Raw genomic sequence first — 18317 nt, forward strand, 5'->3', positions numbered from 1 at the left:
GCTTCAAATTTTTTATTCGCAGTTACTTTGTAAATAACACTATTCTTTTCATTTCTGGTCAGATGATAACTGCATTTCATTGGCTTTGTATCTGTACTCGGCACAATGACAATAAAGTTGAATCTAATCTAATCTAAATCCAATAGCCTCAATAGAAAGAATGAAAGGCCGCACAACCCAGTCTGCAAAAGACAAACCATGCAAATACAAAAAGGAAGAAGAAATAATAAGCAATCAATATCGAGAATAGCGAAGTGGGATTAAGCATCATCTAGCTGCAGCAGGTAGGTTTACATACAGTAGGTTACAGACCCTCATTGATATTTGCATATCTTATCAAATCCAATAGTCAGCAAAGATGGGAATGCAGCTTTGCCGTAGCTTGTAGCAGATTCAGACAACATGTTTGCACAGTCTGTAAACAAGACCTAGTTAAACTGCACAAGGCTCAGTTGCCAACTGAGTCTATGATGCTCTCAACCAGCAATTTCAGACTTACAGATCCAAATCATTCACTGTCAGTGTAGGACAAATGGATATCTAAGTGGTAACTGGAAAACAAGCCCCACTCAACAATTTCTAGGTAACATACCCATCCTAGTTTTCTACAGAATGACTGATTATGACTGGCAGTGCTACAGTCACCATGCAACACAGTGAAGTAAATCACTGTGTTCTAATCGGGAGGTACAGATCAATGTCTTCTCATATGGGTAATATAATGGATCAACTGTTACACAGGAAAGCAGATAGACTTCCTTCAATTAGTTAGCTTTATGTAGGAGCTTTATATTTCAAACCCCTCAGTTCAAGTAGGATTCAAAGGTTTCAGAGGTACATTTAATGTCAGAGAAATGTATACAATATACATCCTGAAATGCTTTTTCTTCGCAACCATCCACGAAAACAGAGGAGTGCCCTCAAGAGTGAACGGCAGTTACATGTTAGAACCCCAAAGCCCAAGCTCAGATTCATACTCAATACCTCCAGAAACTTAGTCGATTATCATAGTTGCTGTTACCACAACAATACACCAATGCAGGCTAGCACAGCAAAATATGAGAACTACCATAATCATACATTTATTCCTAAATTATGGCTTGAAAGTGTGTAAAACATTTCAGTTCCAATAAATACCTCATCATCAGGGCTTAAACTGAAGCAGGTAATATCTTCTTGATCCTCCTGCAAGGAAAATGAGAACATTGAGTCAATTCAAAGCAATATACACTCATGAGACCAGCTAAAGATACCCTGTAACATAAAAATACTACCAAGTAATTGTAAACTATTTTGCCACCAACACAATTTATAAAGAGGTATATTATGAGCCTTTATGTGTCCCTTTGATTAAAGTGATGACCAGCTTTGTATAATACTCCACAACTGTTACCCTCTAACATAGTGGTCACCAACCTTTTTAAGCCCAAGATCCCCTACCTTGACCTTAGTGAAAGGCAAGATTTACCCACTAAATCGTTTAGAGAAAAAACAGCTCAGATTGTACTTCCAATTTGAGGCCTTTTATTTGGGCTAATTGTATTTGAATTACACAAAATACTTTTGTCAAACTTCCAAATTAATTCAAACAAGAAAACACTGTAACTAGCATATCAAACAGGCCATAGGTGTCTTTCTTTAAGAATATTACAATACTTCACACCTTTAATTCTAAGTTTCATTATCTAATTTTATTTCAACACGAAAAATAAATGAATAAAAATTGACTGTTGCACTCAGTGTGATGACTCAGGCTGAATACTTTCTGTTAGTTCCCTGAAATCTGGCTCATAACTAAAAATAGCCAGTCTGACACAGTCTGTGAGCTGTCTGTCAGTAAAACAGCTCCTGTACTTAGAGTTAATAATTTTCATCTGTGAAAATGCAATTTCACATAGATAAGTTGACCCGAAGTAGGCACTGACTTTTAGTGCTATAAAACCAACGCGTACACTGCGCATTGCTGGAGACCCATCAGTGGTAATTGCCACCAGTTTATGAATGGGGATGTCATTTCCATGAACATTTTTTTAAATTCATTGTAAATATCCTCACCTCTCGTTCTCGCCTTAAATTGCAAAAGAGTGAGGAAGTCCTCCTTTGCTGTAAAATCCTGGAAAGCCATTCTGACAAATACAACAAACTGAGCTGTTTGCATTACATCCAGGGATTCATCAAACTGCAGTGAAAAGTATTCACAGAGTGACAAGTCCTTTAACACTTGTCAATCCACGTCCTCTGACAGTGACTCTAACCTCCTTGTCACTGTTGCAGGGCCAAGCAGTATATTATGTATTGCGGTTGCGATGTTTTTGTTTTTAAAGTCACTAAAAACAGTCTCTGCGGTAATGGCCATTGCTTCCTTGAATAAATCGCCATCTGTAAAAGGCTTCTTGTGTTTAGTCAAAAGGTACTTACACGAAATGATGCTTCAATAGCAGCCTTATTTTGAGCAGCATGTTTTGCGAAAAATGATTGCTGGGCCTTCAACCCCGATTTCAGCTCAACTTTCCTGACACGAATTGCGCTCTTTGGGGGGTAGGTGTCTTTAAATTTCTGGTGATTGGTATTGTGGTGCCGCTCCAGATTCCCTCTTTTAGTCAGTGCTTGTGTTTGGTGGCACAACATACATACACACTTGTCTTTCACCAAGGTAAATAGAAATTCCTCTTCCCATTCTGGATGGAATTTGTACGTTTTTGCCCTCTTTCATGGAGTCTCCGCCATGCTATCAGGATATCGTGAGCGAGTGCCGTATCCAACCTCCGGGCCGTGGACCAATACGGGGCCGCGAAGAATGCAGCGGTAGTTGGAACACACCCAGCACATCTTTAAGAAAAAAGCCGAAATAAACAACCTATTCAATTAGGTGCCATCCGGCATATAAATGTCGGCCCAGATCAGAGGGGATGCAATCGGCAATCGCCTCTGATCTGGGCCGACATTTACCTGCTGGGCGGCACCTAATTAATTAGCTTGTTTATTTTGGCTTTTTTCTTAAAGATGCGCTGGGTGTGTTCCGGCTCTGCTGCGCCACTGCATTCTTCGCAGCCCCGTATCAGTCCGCGGCCTGGAGGTTGGGGACCACTGGAGTATATTGATGGTTGCGACAGTCTGTACTCTTATCTAATCTAATTGGTCACTTTGATGCAGCATAAGCTACGCTGAAAACGTGGTGCATGGCAGGGGAGCTACACACATGCGCACTGGGCAGAAAGAACCAAACTAAACCCCGCAACCTGGAAACAATCTCTCTTTACAAACAGCTTTCAGTAGTGAAAGTATTTCTATATTACCACTATCCTAATTAGTATTACTTATTTTTATAATGCTCACATTACAACAGTATTTGTGTATTTATTTTTGATTTTTTTTTTCAGGATCTATTGGGAAAGTCTCAAAGATCGAACGGTCGATCGCGATCAACGGGTTGGCGACCACGACTCTAACAGAATAAATAGTACTTTCAAGGATTCAAAGTACATTTATTGAAAATGTATGTATGCAGTATATAACCCTGAGATTTGTCTTCTCACAGACAGCCGCAAAACAATGAAACGTCATAGAATCTGTTCAAAAAAAAACATTACCACGCAATGCGCAAAGAACAAATCGCGCAAACAGCAGAAAGCGAGCGAAAAATGCAGAATATAAAACATCAACCTACAGTCATTGAAACAGTCTAGGAACGTTCAGTTTAGTTCAGTTCAGTTCAATTTAGTGCCGTGTTGTTTGTTGGCTGCAGGCCGCACAGCCAGTCCGCCCCGATCAAATTGCACAAAACAATTAAAAAGCATACCAGAAACACATAACATGAACTTCAGAGTCCAATTCACAAACCACGTCAATTACGGCTTGCCCAGAACCTAAGACGCCAGCACCATTGAGCGAGAAGGAGAAAGAGAGACTGGTCAAACGCAGGCAACTTCTTTCGGGAGCAGTGCGCGAAAGGGAGGGAGAGGCCAGTCAAATACAGGCAGACTGCACTGAACACCTGTTTGCCTTCTGCTCTTGTCCACATTGATCTGAATCATGCTTGACACTTTCATCAGGGAGAAATGGAGTCTCTAGGCTTTTGAGGCTCCAGATCACATACTCCAGTTGAAACCTCACCCAACTCCCTCAGAGAGAGCGAAGCCCCAGATTGCTCAATTGGCCCAAAAACACACCATCAAAATATAACTCCCAGGCTCCAACAGCAGCAGAGTCATATTTGAAAGAAGTAGTTTCGTGAACTGTCTGTTGGATGTCGCCTTTGGTCGCATTGTTCATGGGTGCCATCTTCTTCAAACCTTTTAGATAGAAACCAATTAACAATGCCAAGTATTCCAGAAGTAAAATACCTACAAGTTTCACCAATCTCCTTCTTCAACTACAGTCCTAACATAACTCTGTGAGTCAGTACTTTGTAGCATGGAAAACTGAAATGTGCAAGGATCTGACTTCCTGCTACAAGTCCAGCAGTAGTTCCCAAACACACTAAGACAAGGGGCCTGACTTATTCTGAAACCAGCCAACATGAAAGCCATAAAACAGAGGAGCAGAATTAGGTCATTCAGCCCAATGGGTCTGCTTGACCATTCCATCATGGCTGATTTATTGTTCCTCTTAACCCATTCTGTATGTGGCCTATCAGCAGTGTCAACAGAGCTTTACCAAGAGGTAAAGGGATTTCTCGCAGGTTGGCGGCGGTTATTTAAAAAGGGAGCTTTGAGAGCATCTGGCCATTGTACGCGGCCTGTCAGCAGCTATAACTGGAGCAGAAATCGTGAGATAGATAGCAGGGAAGGTTCAGGCATAAAAGGGAGACACTGCGTATCGGAGTGGTCATCGACAGAGTGATCTGAGGCAGAGTGGTAGGGCTTTGGCTCATTCGGGCTGCGGTGATAATCAAGAACCTATCAAACTTTGCTTTAAAAATACCCAGTGACTTGGCCTCTATAGCCTTCTGCGGCAATGAATTCCACAGATTCACCATGCTCAGACTAAAGAAATTCCTCCGCATCTCTGTTCTAAGGGGATGAACTTCTATTCTGAGTATGCCCTCAGGTCCTAGACTCCTCCACTATTGGAAACATCTTCTCCACTTTCACTCTATCTGGAACTTTTCAATATTCAATAGGCTTCAATGAGATTCCCTGCCCCTCATTCTTCTCAACTCCAGCGACATACAAAGCAGCATTCGAATCGGGTATTTACTGTTATTAAAAAGGTTATATGTTAAGCTTCTTTTTTCTCATTTTAACCAGTAACTAAAGCAGTAAAATTTAGATACAAATAAATAGATTTATTTGTACCTAAAATAGAAAAATTACACTGAACTACTTTGAGATCATAATATCCATCAATTTGAATCAACAAAAGCAAAGCAAACACCTTGGGCAGTTGTCACAGAACAACAGTGTGATGCTGAAGATGGGACCTCCCGGTACCCTGGCCAGTCTGTCTTGCAAAAGGCTTGATAGTGCAGGCCTCCAAATCAATAGGGCAAATCATATACAATCTGACCCATTGTCCAATCTATTGCCATTTTTTAAATATTCATAACAAAATAAATACAAAATATTTTAAATTAACCCATGGAAAATGTTAACAGAAATACTAACAGTACTCTTTCACATTGAAGGCAGACTCTGAAACAAAATAGTGAAGGATTCAAGATGGTTATAGCTCATTCAATGGCTACCAGCTACGCTTAAATTGACAATCACATCAAATGATGGCCAAAGCAGTGACTGAAGGACTTTAGAGAGTCACAAAAACAGCAGACTTTGACTTTTACATTCAAAGCTGGAGCTTGGACACTAGGTTCGATTTTTGTAAACTGAACTATGAGCACAACAGTGAAATAGAAGATAAGCTACTTCTAGTTCTGATGAAGGGTCATCAATGTGAAACAGTAACTCACCTCAAATATATTGCTTAACCTGCTAAGTATTTCCTGTGTTCTTTGTTTTCTCTTCAGATTTCCAACATCTGCATCTTCTACTTTTCAATCTGTGTTTCGTCAAGGCAGCATGAGATAGATGAACTGCACCAGACAGGACAGGAGGTGCTGGGGTGGGTAGTTTAGCAGGTGATGTGCTCCTTCCATGGTTTATGCAGAGCTTCCACATGGTCCTAACACACTGACTCTAAGCTCGCAACGTCATCCCAAATGCTCCGCTTCCACTTTTTGAGTTATCAAGAGCCAAAGATACTGATGTAACAGTGAGGATTCTATAACTCCCTGTCCCCAAGTATGTTTGGAGAACATTTTGAATAATATCCTTTGTCTATCTATTGGGCAAATGATAAAATTTAACCATTGGACTTCAATGCTGGGAATCATGGCCTGCTACCGGACATTTTGGCTTGTTAGCAGCAGACTGAGGGAACATTGCACATCTCTTCAGGGCCAGCAGCATTTATTTTGGTTATTTTCCTCAAATGCGCAGAGGACATGCTGGCACATCACTGTCTTTAGGGCACTCATGGTCAAGCATGTGTTCAGGGGTGGAGACAAGTGTGCAATACTAATGCTTGTCAGCCACTAGGTCCTCTCATGACATGGAGGCAAAGTTCGTCATGCAGACTGTGTCTCGTTTTGCAGTAATAGATTCCCAGAAGTAACAGGTACGGGGAAGAGAAATCATTCATACTAAAAGATGAATAGTCCAGCACCCCATCAGTTATTCCCTACCTGTTCAATGCTCTTTAAGATCTTTCCTGTTCCAACGTCTAAGATATTGATCTTAGTTCCACATGAGCAGAACATATATGTTCCATGTTTATTCATCTGTATTGGAAGAGAGAAGAATAGCATTTTTTTAAGAACATAGCAAAACTCATTACAAAATTTCAAATTTTTCCAATGGAGGACAGGAGATTAAAGTGTGGCAAAATAACACAAAATTAGTGAAAAGAGATCTGGTGCTCTCCCAGTGTATATGAGAAATAAACTCTTCTCTGGCTTCCAGCCAGGTACAGGCAGCAATTATAACCTGAGTTTCGATGACAAATTCTGCCATCTTCATTGCTGATAAAGATGTCAGAGTTTGTCTTCGCAATCAGGGATGAAGATGGCAGAATTTGTCATCGAAACTCAGGTTATAATCGATACGTACCCAGCTGGAAGCCCGATAAGAGTTTTTTTTTGCCATAAAGTGGTTGTTCTGATGAAACTTGCATTTGTAAAAGCTCTAATATGAAAAAAAGCCACAGAATTCTGGAAGTACTCAGCAAATGATGCAGTATCAATGAAAAAAGGAAACAGGGTCAATATTTCGGGCCAAAGATGTTTTAATAGAACTGGTTCTTGACCTATAACGCCGACTAAGTTTCTCCCTTGGCTAATGCTGCTTGACATGGTGAGCACTTATAGAACTCTGGTTTTGTTTTGGATATCCAGCATATGCAGCTTAATTCAAACTTCGAACACAGGTCTACTGACTTGAAACAAAGTGAAATGTCTTTCTCTCCACACGGCAGCTGTCTGATTATGTACAGCAGTTGTTTTTTTTAATTTTAGAATGTTGACATCTGTAGTATTTCACTTTTAATGGAGGGTGTTCTGTTTGCATTACAAAAAAAAACAGAATTTATGTTCCAATTTCATTGTGTTAAGTGAGCAAACATCGGGAAAAATGACAGAAGATGGAGAAAAGAGAATCAATTGGTAACTACGAATATTAAAGCACAAATCAAAATGTCATCAAACTGAAAAATACCTGTACTTTTCCTCCTTTGTAAAATGGCTCAATTTTGCTGGAAATAGCATAGCTGGAAGAGATGCAAATATTGAATTAGTCATAGTCATACTTTATTGAGCCCAGGGGGAAATTGGTTAAAATTACACAGTATTTACACAGTATTATACAGAATTACACAGCAATCAAGAAAATAATTAAAAACTACTAAAAAAAACTAAATTGGATTGGAAATAAAGTAAACACTTATCACATGTTCATCCAGTAATGCATCATGGCCAGAGCAGCAGGAATACCCATGCATAGTCCTGGAAGGGCTTATCTGATGACCAATCCTGTCATTTATTAAGTAAATCAATATCATTTCACCCATCAGCGGAGGATCCACAACTTTGAGGGATGGACACAAGATATAATTACAGCATTCTCACTATATGAGCCATACATCAGATCTCTATCTGCACTGTATTCTGTGCTAGGCATTTATTGTGTGTATTATTGTAACTAGTCAGGTGAGTGGGGGGCGCGGTAAATGCATAAGGGAACAAGCTATGTATTTATGCTTTCTTCCAGGCTGCTTGGAACTGGGGACCGATGGATGTCACATCTTTTGTTGGCCTCTTGAGTATGCTTAATTGCATCACTTCAAGGTTGTACGTCTTGCTAGTTGCTAGTAAAGGATCAAATAAATTTCTTCGACTTTGTGAAACATCATTACTGGAAAATTGCGGGGCACATCATACAAGAATAATAATCCGTGGGGGTCACCAGCAGCGGGATTGGTTTGTTACGCTCTGTCAGCAATGATTGGCTGCTACACCCACCCCTCAGTTTACATTCATTGCTTGCTACCTGCCCATCCCTCACTTTCCTGCAAAGACTTCCAGCATGGACTCACGGTATCATATAATTCCACTTACGAGCACTAAGGCACCCAAAGTCCTCAGTAATGCATAAAACCGATCCAGTTTTAATGATTTCCTCACTACTCCATGATCCAATTAATCTTGTATAGTGTCACAACTAAGATCACATACACTTAATAGCTCATTTCAGATTATTTTTTGCAGAAACTCAGCTGGACCAGCCATATAAATACAGTGGCTACAAAAGCTGAGAGGCTGGATGTCCTGTAGCAAGTGACTGTTCCCCTGACTACCCAAACACAAGTTAGGAATGTCATGGAATACTCTCCATTTGCCTGGATGACTACAGCACTGACAATTCTCAAGCCTAACACCTTCCAGGACTAAGCAGCCTGGTTGATTAGCACCCATAAACATTCATTTTCTCCATCAGCAATGAGAGTAATGCGTACCATCTACAGAATACAATGCATTTATCCACGACAGATCCTCCAAAATCTACAACCTGTGCCACCAAGGATAAGGATACCAGGTATACAGGAAAACCACCTGCAGGCTCCCTTCCAAGTCACACATGACATGAGTCTCCTCAGGGGCTCAAGTGTGTTGTAGATAGTGATAGCTGTAATTTAATTGAAAACTGGAAATAGTGTATATTATGAAGTCTAAATATTGCATAATACTGCGATATTGTAGTTATTTGAATAATCTTTTACATAAAAAATTGACTGAAGTACAGAGTATTCTGATTAATTGAGCTATTGGTTAATTGGAACAAATGCTTATTTGGGACAACTCTTAAAGAACAAAAACTAGTTGTTAAAATAGCCATGATTCCCTTCTTTTATTTGGGACACGATGCTGCTTAACTGGGACAGGAGACTATTGCCATACAGTTTCTAACTAGCATCAGTCGTGTGCACTTGAGTGGCCATTAATCACTGCACCGCGCTTAGAGTGAACAGTTTTTAAGTAGCGTGAGGTGCATGTGTTGTGCGTTCAAAAAGCAGTAATTTTTAAATACTGATAGCTGGCAAGAAATTAGCAGTGAGACAATTTAAAATCGTTTTGCTCACTGCAATTTCAAGCTTGGAGATGCCAGAAATGCACAGGAGTAAAAAATAAACAACTTCACGACTTCAACAAGTTAGAAACTACGAAGAATTTGAAGGTATCAACAATAATCTTGAATAATACAATGAAGGTGAAGATTTGGAGGATGCAATATTCAAAAACATTGCATGAAAGCAGTGCATTATCTACACTAGGTATCGGCGCTGATTGTGCTAATTTACAGTCAGTCAAAAGGACATGGCAGTGAACACTGGATGAATTCTATTGATAACTATTTGGAACTAATACAGTTTTATAGTACTGTAGTAGTTTTGGTAGTGTTCTAATTTGTTCTGTATTTCATTTAAATGCATAATTTGTTACTCAGTTTGTCTTTTTTTAAATACATTTTTAACCATTTCCATGAAACTTCAGCTAATTAGGACAGCCACTTAATTGGGCCAAATAACCAGAATCCACTGTATATTGCTAATACTTTATAATACTGGGTCTTAATGCAAAACATTGGCAATTCCTTTGCTTACAGATGCTGCTCAACCTGCTTAATTTCTCCTATGGTTTGTATAATTTCTCTTGATTCCAGCATCTATAGTCTCATGTTTCTGTATGGTGAAACTTCCTACTAAAAGCACTGTGGGAGTATCTTAATCAGAAATGCAGCTATTCAAAATAGCAGATTACCACCATCTTCAAAGACAATTAGCGAAGAGCATAAATACTGCCCTTGCCAGCAATAATCGATCACCAAAACTAGTAAAAACACTAATTCAGGATTCACAATAGTACAAGTGTAAATCCAGTTTGACTCAGTACAGAGTCCAGTGTCACATCAACACACATCAAAGTTGCTGGTGAACGCAGCAGGCCAAGCAGCATCTGTAGGAAGAGGTGCAGTCGACGTTTCAGGCCGAGACCCTTCGTCAGGACTAACTGAAGGTAGAGTGAGTAAGGGATTTGAAAGTTGGAGGGGGTGGGGGAGATCCAAAATGATAGGAGAAGACAGGAGGGGGAGGGATAGAGCCAAGAGCTGGACAAGTGATAGGCAAAAGGGGATACGAGAGGATCATGGGACAGGAGGTCCAGGAAGAAAGACAAGGGGGGGGGGGACCCAGAGGTTGGGCAAGAGGTATATTCAGAGGGAGAAAAAGGAGAGTGAGAGAAAGAATGTGTGCATAAAAATGAGTAACGGATGGGGTACGAGGGGGAGGTAGGGCCTTATCGGAAGTTAGAGAAGTCGATGTTCATGCCAGCAGGTTGGAGGCTACCCATCGGAATATAAGGTGTTGTTCCTCCAACCTGAGTGTGGCTTCATCTTTACAGTAGAGGAGGCCGTGGATAGACATCTCAGAATGGGAATGGGATGTGGAATTAAAATGTGTGGCCACTGGGAGATCCTGCTTTCTCTGGCGGACAGAGCGTAGATGTTCAGCAAAGCGGTCTCCCAGTCTGCGTCGGGTCTCGCCAATATATAAAAGGCCACATCGGGAGCACCGGACGCAGTATATCACCCCAGTCGACTCACAGGTGAAGTGTTGCCTCACCTGGAAAGACTGTTTGGGGCCCTGAATGGTGGTAAGGGAGGAAGTGTAAGGGCATGTGTAGCACTTGTTCCGCTTACACGGATAAGTGCCAGGAGGGAGATCAGTGGGGAGGGATGGGGGGGACGAATGGACAAGGGAGTTGTGTTGGGAGCGATCCCTGCGGAATGCAGAGAGAGGGGGGGAGGGAAAGATGTGCTTAGTGGTGGGATCCCATTGGAGGTGGCGGAAGTTATGGAGAATAATATGTTGGACCCGGAGGCTAGTGGGGTGGTAGGTGAGGACCAGGGGAACCCTATTCCTAGTGGGGTGGCGGGAGGATGGAGTGAGAGCAGATGTACGTGAAATGGGGGAGATGCGTTTAAGGGCAGAGTTGATAGTGGAGGAAGGGAAGCCCCTTTCTTTAAAAAAGGAAGACATCTCCCTCGTCCTAGAATGAAAAGCCTCATCCTGAGAGCAGATGCGGCGGAGACGGAGGAATTGCGAGAAGGGGATGGCGTTTTTGCAAGAGACAGGGTGAGAAGAGGAATAGTCCAGATAGCTGTGAGAGTCAGTAGGCTTATAGTAGACATCAGTGGATAAGCTGTCTCCAGAGACAGAGACAGAAAGATCTAGAAAGGGGAGGGAGGTGTCGGAAATGGATCAGGTAAACTTGAGGGCAGGGTGAAAGTTGGAGGCAAAGTTAATAAAGTCAACGAGTTCTGCATGCGTGCAGGAAGCAGCGCCAATGCAGTCGTCGATGTAGCGAAGGAAAAGTGGGGGACAGATACCAGAATAGGCACGGAACATAGATTGTTCCACAAACCCAACAAAAAGGCAGGCATAGCTAGGACCCATACGGGTGCCCATAGCTACACCTTTAGTTTGGAGGAAGTGGGAGGAGCCAAAGGAGAAATTATTAAGAGTAAGGACTAACTCCGCTAGACGGAGCAGAGTGGTGGTAGAGGGGAACTGATTAGGTCTGGAATCCAAAAAGAAGCGTAGAGCTTTGAGACCTTCCTGATGGGGGATGCAAGAATATAAGGACTGGACATCCATGGTGAAAATAAAGCGGTGTGGGCCAGGGAACTTAAAATCATCGAAAAGTTTAAGAGCGTGAGAAGTGTCACGATCATAGGTCGGAAGGGATTGAACAAGGGGTGATAAAACAGTGTCGAGGTATGCAGAAATGAGTTCGGTGGGGCAGGAGCAAGCTGAGACAATAGGTCGGCCAGGACAGGCAGGTTTGTGGATCTTGGGTAGGAGGTAGAAACGGGAAGTGCGGGATGTGGGAACTATAAGGTTGGTAGCAGTGGATGGGAGATCCCCTGAGCGGATAAAGTCAGTGATAGTGTGGGAGACAATGGCCTGGTGCTCCTTAGTGGGGTCACGATCGAGGGGTAAATAAGAAGAGGTAAGCACCACTAAGCACATCTTTCCCTACCCCCTCTCTCTGCATTCCATAGGGATCGCTCCCTACACAACTCTCTTGTCCATTCATCCCCCCCATCCCTCCCCACTGATCTCCCTCCTGGCACTTATCCGTGTAAGCGGAACAAGTGCTACACATGCCCTTACACTTCCTCCCTTACCACCATTCAGGGCCCCAAACAGTCCTTCCAGGTGAGGCAACACTTCACCTGTGAGTCAACTGGGGTGATATACTGCGTCCGGTGCTCCCGATGTGGCCTTTTATATATTGGCGAGACCCGACGCAGACTGGGTCTTTGCTGAACATCTACGCTCTGTCCGCCAGAGAAAGCAGGATCTCCCAGTGGCCACAAATTTTAATTCCACATCCCATTCTCATTCTGACATGTCTATCCACGGCCTCCTCTACTGTAAAGATGAAGTCACACTCAGGTTGGAGGAACAACACCTTATATTCCATCTGGGTAGCCTCCAACCTGATGGCATGAACATCGACTTCTCTAACTTCCGATAAGGCCCTACCTCCCCCTCGTACCCCATCCGTTACTCATTTTTATGCACACATTCTTTCTCTCACTCTCCTTTTTCTCCCTCTGAATATACCTCTTGCCCAACCTCTGGGTCCCCCCCCCCTTGTCTTTCTTCCCGGACCTCCTGTCCCATGATCCTCTCGTATCCCCTTTTGCCTATCACTTGTCCAGCTCTTGGCTCTATCCCTCCCCCTCCTGTCTTCTCCTATCATTTTGGATCTCCCCCTCCCCCTCCAACTTTCAAATCCCTTACTCACTCTTCCTTCAGTTAGTCCTGACGAAGGGTCTCGGCCTGAAACGTCAACTGCACCTCTTCCTACAGATGCTGCTTGGCCTGCTGCGTTCACCAGCAACTTTGATGTGTGTTGCTTGAATTTCCAGCATCTGCAGGATTCCTGTTTTTTCCAGTGTCACATCATCCTGTTTTTGCACCTATACCAATCCAGTTTCAAATTAAATACTGAGAGGAGAGTTTCTTCTCCCATACTCTGGTGAAGAAATGGCAGAATACAGCCACTAGCATGTCCACAGATCTACTTTTGCTGGAACCCAAAATGCCTTGACCAGCCACGCTGTGAATACATACTCGTCATCAATTAAAATTCTTATTTGTATTTTGTCTCATTATATAAATTAAGCCTCTGCCACCTGAACTGGACAAAATGCTTTTCCACAGCAAAAAAAAAATGAGCTGCTGAAGGAATACCATCATCCCCACAATCCTGATTGAGAAATTGCAGAACCTGGGCCTCTGTACCTCCCTCCGCAATTGGATCCTCGACTTCCTAACAGGAAGACTACAATCTGTGTGGATTGGTGACAATATCTCCTCCACGCTGATGATTAACACTGGTGCACCTCAGGTGTGCTTAGCCCAAATGCTCTACTCTATATACCCATGACTGTGTGGCTAGGCACAGCTCAAATACTATCTATAAATTTGCTGATGATACAACCATTGTTGGTAGAACCTCAGATGGAGATAATAAGGCGTACCAGAGCGAGATATGCCAACTAGTAGAGTGATGTTGCAACAACAACCTGGCACTCAACGTCAGTAAGATGAAAGAGCTGATTGTGGACTTCAGGAAGGGTAAGACGAAGGAACACATACCAATCTTCATAGAGAGATCGGAAGTGAAGAGAGTGAGCAGCTTCAAGTTCCTTGGTGTCAAAATCTCTGAGCACCTAACCTGGTCCCAACATATCAATGTAGCTATAAAGAAGGCAAGACAGTGAATATACATCATGAAGAGTTTAAAGAGATTTGGTATGTCAACAAATACACTCAAACACTCCTATAGATGTACCGTGGAGAGCATTCTGACAGGCTGCATCACTGTCTGGTATGGGGGGTGGGGGGGGGGCTACTGCACAGGACAAAAAGAAGCTGCGGAGGGTTGTAAATTTAGTCGGCTCCATCTTGGGTACGAGCCTACAAAGTACCCAGGAGATCTTCAAGGATTGGTGTCTCAGAAAGGCAACGTGGATTACAGTATTAAGGACCTCCAGCACCCAGGGCATGCCCTTTTCTCACTGTTACCATCAGGTAGGAGGTACAGAAGCCTGAAGGCACACACTCAGCGATTCAGGAACAGCTTCTTCCCCTCTGCCATCTGATTCCTAAATGGACATTGAACTCCTGAACACTTTTTAAATATGTATTATTTCTGTTTTTGCACAATTTTAATCTATTCAATATACGTATACTATAGTTGATTTATTATTTTATTTTGTTATTTTCTTCTATATTATGTATTGCATTGAACTGCTGCTGCTAAGTTAACAAATTTCACGACACATGCCGGTGATAATAAACCTGATTCTGAACTCCACGCGCCAGGCAGCATCTGTAGGAGTGGACAGTCAACGTTTCACGTTAATACCCTTCACGTAAACACATGAAGATATTCGCGTCTGCATAAAGGGCCTGGACCAGAAACGTAGACTGCTAATTTCCCTTCATAGATGCTCAATTGCTGATTGATCAGGCTGAGTTCCTCCAGCACTTTTTGTCGTTTTCAAAGACATGTGAAATATGAATATCCAATATAAAGAATGCTTATTTATGAAATCCTGAATTCAGTAACCTTAAAGTCACGTTACATGAAAGATTACAGCAACAGGGTAACAGGGAAGCAGCGTTCATGACCGGATGAAAAAAAAAGCTGATGGCAAACCCACTTAAAGCATGTAGCGGCACTCATCTCTTAACGGGAGAAGGGTTTGCTGGCGGCACTCACTTTGTCTTGAACTGCACTCCACCGGCAGCCATCGTTTCGGCCCCTTCACTTCACGCTCACACCACATCAGCAGAAAACAAGCAGATCTCCAGCAGGCTGCTGCCTCGCAGCACGTTTCCAGCAACCGGACACTTCCGGTGCGCTCTGATGACATCACGAACAGCGTCCACATCATTTCGTTCCCTCGTTCCCATAGCAACAGGTCCGTCTGCTCCCTGTCAGCGTCCATCTCTGGTTCAAGCTGTACACGGGAGGGGTTTTGTTTTGGCCAGGTGAGTTTCGTTTTAACAAACACGAGACAATCTGCAGATGCTGGAAATTCAAGCAACACACACAAAATGCTGGAGCAACTCAGCAGGCCAGGCAGCATCTTTGGAAAATAGTAAACAGTCGACGTTTCGAGCCCAAACCCTTCTTCAGGACTGAGTTTAGTTTTATAAGCACGTTTGCCAATAATATTGCACTCATTGCCATTGTCTCAGCCCTATGAAGCAACACACCAAGCTGGTCAAGCTGCATTTGTGGGGGCAAATAGACAAGTGGACGTTTCGTGTCCAGACCCTTCATTTGGACACCCCTCTGAACATGGGAGCACAAGTAGGAACACAAGGAAAATATTGTCCCATTCGAGCCTGCGCCCCCATTCAAAGTTCAAACTAAAATTATTCTCGAAGTACATACATGTCACCATATACAAAACATAATAGAATCAATGAAAGATTGCACCCAAGAAGACAAACAACCAACCAATGGGCAAAGGACAACAAATTCTGCAAATACAAAGGAAAACATAAAAAATAATCAAAAATGAGAGAAAATGAGATGGCAGTAGTTCAGTGATGGGGCAAGTGAAGTTGACCGAAGCTGTCCCCTCTGGTTCAAGAGCCTGATGGTTGAGGGTCGTGACTCATAGCTGTTCCTGAACCTGCTGGTGTGGTTCCTGAGGCTCCTGTACCTCCTTCCTGATGGTGGCAGCAGGGAGAGAGCATGGGCAGGGTGGTGGGGGTTCTTGGTTGATGCTGCTTTCCTGCGACAGCACTCTATAGATGTGTTCAATGGTGGGGAGGGCTTTGCCCATGATGGACTGGTCGTGGACAAGAAAATCTGCAGACACTGCATATGCAAGCAACATACACAGAATGCTGGAGGAACTCAGCAGGCCAGGCAGCATCTATGAAGAAGAGTAAACAACAATGTTTTGGGCTGAGACCCTTCAACAGGATTGGGGAGGGGTGAAGTAAAGAGCTGAGAAGTTGATTGGTGAAAGAGATAAAGGTCTGAAGAAAGGGGAATCTGGTAGCGGGTGGGAGACCATGGAAGAAAGGGAAGTGAGAGGAGCTCCAGAGAGAGGAGATGGGCAGGTAAGGAGATGAGATGAGAGGGGGAAAACAGGAATGGGAATGGCAAAGGGGAAGGGGCAATTACCAGAAGTTCGAGAAATCGATGTTTATGCCATCAGGTTGGAGGCTACCCAGACAGAATACAAGGTGTTGCTCCTCCAACTTGAGTATGGCCTCCTCTGCTGCAGCTATGAGGCCATGGACTGACATGTCAGAATGGGTGTGGAAGTGGAATTGAAATGGGTGGCCTCTGGGTGATCCTGCTGTTTCTGGTGGGAGGAGTATAGGTGCTTGGTGAAACGGTCTCCTAATCTACATTGAGTCTGACTGAGGCCACATCGGGAGCGCCGGATATAGTAGGTGACCCCAACAGACTCACAAGTGTTGCCTCACCAGGAGGGACTGTTTAGTGCCCTGAATGATAATGAGGGAGGAGGTGTGGAGGCAGATATGGCACTTGTTCTACTTGCAAGGATAAGTACCTGAAGGGAGCTCAGTGATGAGGGATGAACGGACAAGAGAGCTATGTAGGAAGCAATCCCTGCAGAAAGCGGAAAGTGGGAGGGGAAGAAAGGATGTGCTTGGTTGCACACACCTATAGAAGTTTCTCAAAGTTTTAGATGTCATTCCAATCTTCACAAACATCTAAGGAAGTAGAGGCACTGCCATGCTTTCTTCATAATTGCACTGAGCCCAGAACAGACCTTCTAAAATGATAACACCGAGGAATTTAAACGTTACTGACCTTCTCCACCTCTGATCCCTTGATGAGGTCTGGCTTACGGACCTCTGGTTTCCTACTCCTGAAGTCAATAATCAGCTCCATGGTCTTGCTGACATCGAGTAAGAGTTTGTTTATTGTGGCAGCACTCAGCCAGATTTTCAATCTCCCTCCTATATGCTGATTCAGCCTTAGATGGGCCTATGACACTGATGTCATGAGCAAACTTAAATATGGCGTTGGACCTGTGTTTAGCCTCACAGTCATAGGTAATACAAGTAGAGCAGGGGGCTAAGCACACAGCCTTGTGGTACACCTGTGCTGATGGAGATTGTGGAGGAGGAGATGTTGTTGTCATTCTGAATCAGTAGGGTCTGCAAATGAGGAAATTGAGGATCTAATTGCACAAGGAGGTATTGAGCCAAAGTCTTGAAGCTCATTGATTAGTTTTGAGGAGATAATAGTATTGAATGCTCAATTTGTAAACGATACAGAGCATCCTAATGTATGCATCTTTGCTGTCTAGGCGTTCCAGGGTTGAGTAAAGAGCCAATGAAATTACATCTGCTGTGAACCTGTTGCGCTGGTAGACAAGTTGGAATGGATCCAAATCACTTCTCAGGCAGGAGTTGATGTGTTTCATCACCAACCTCTCAAAGTACTTCATCACTATGGATGTAAGTGCTACTGGACAATAGTCATCGAGGCAGGTTCTTCTGAGGCACCAGTGGGTACCTCAAAAGCTGAAGCAGGAAGTTAAAGATCTCAGTGAACACTCCAGCCAGTTGATCAGCACAGGTTTTTGGTGCTCAGCCCTATATCGGCCGGATGCTTTCCGTGGGTTCACCCTCCTGAAGGATGCTCTTATGTCAGCCTCAGGACTGAAACCATAGCGTCATTGGAGGCT

At 43.2% G+C, this 18317-nt stretch overlaps 1 protein-coding gene across 1 annotated transcript in view; it reads right to left on the minus strand.

Annotated features, from left to right (window-relative positions):
• tbl3 (transducin beta like 3) overlaps positions 1-15479 on the minus strand; it is an 85027-nt gene extending 69548 nt beyond the window's left edge. Inside the window, exons 1-4 of the mRNA XM_063058864.1 lie at positions 15350-15479; positions 7710-7761; positions 6683-6778; positions 1138-1185 (exon numbers count right to left, since the gene is read on the minus strand). Of these exons, the coding sequence (XP_062914934.1) occupies positions 1138-1185; positions 6683-6778; positions 7710-7761; positions 15350-15381 (228 nt within the window). The 5' untranslated portion in view covers positions 15382-15479. The remainder of the gene's footprint in view (positions 1-1137; positions 1186-6682; positions 6779-7709; positions 7762-15349) is intronic.
• Between the last annotated feature and the right edge of the window lie 2838 nt (positions 15480-18317).

This window comes from Mobula hypostoma, chromosome 9, assembly GCF_963921235.1.
Source record: "Mobula hypostoma chromosome 9, sMobHyp1.1, whole genome shotgun sequence".
In the NCBI taxonomy this organism is placed as follows: domain Eukaryota; kingdom Metazoa; phylum Chordata; class Chondrichthyes; order Myliobatiformes; family Myliobatidae; genus Mobula; species Mobula hypostoma.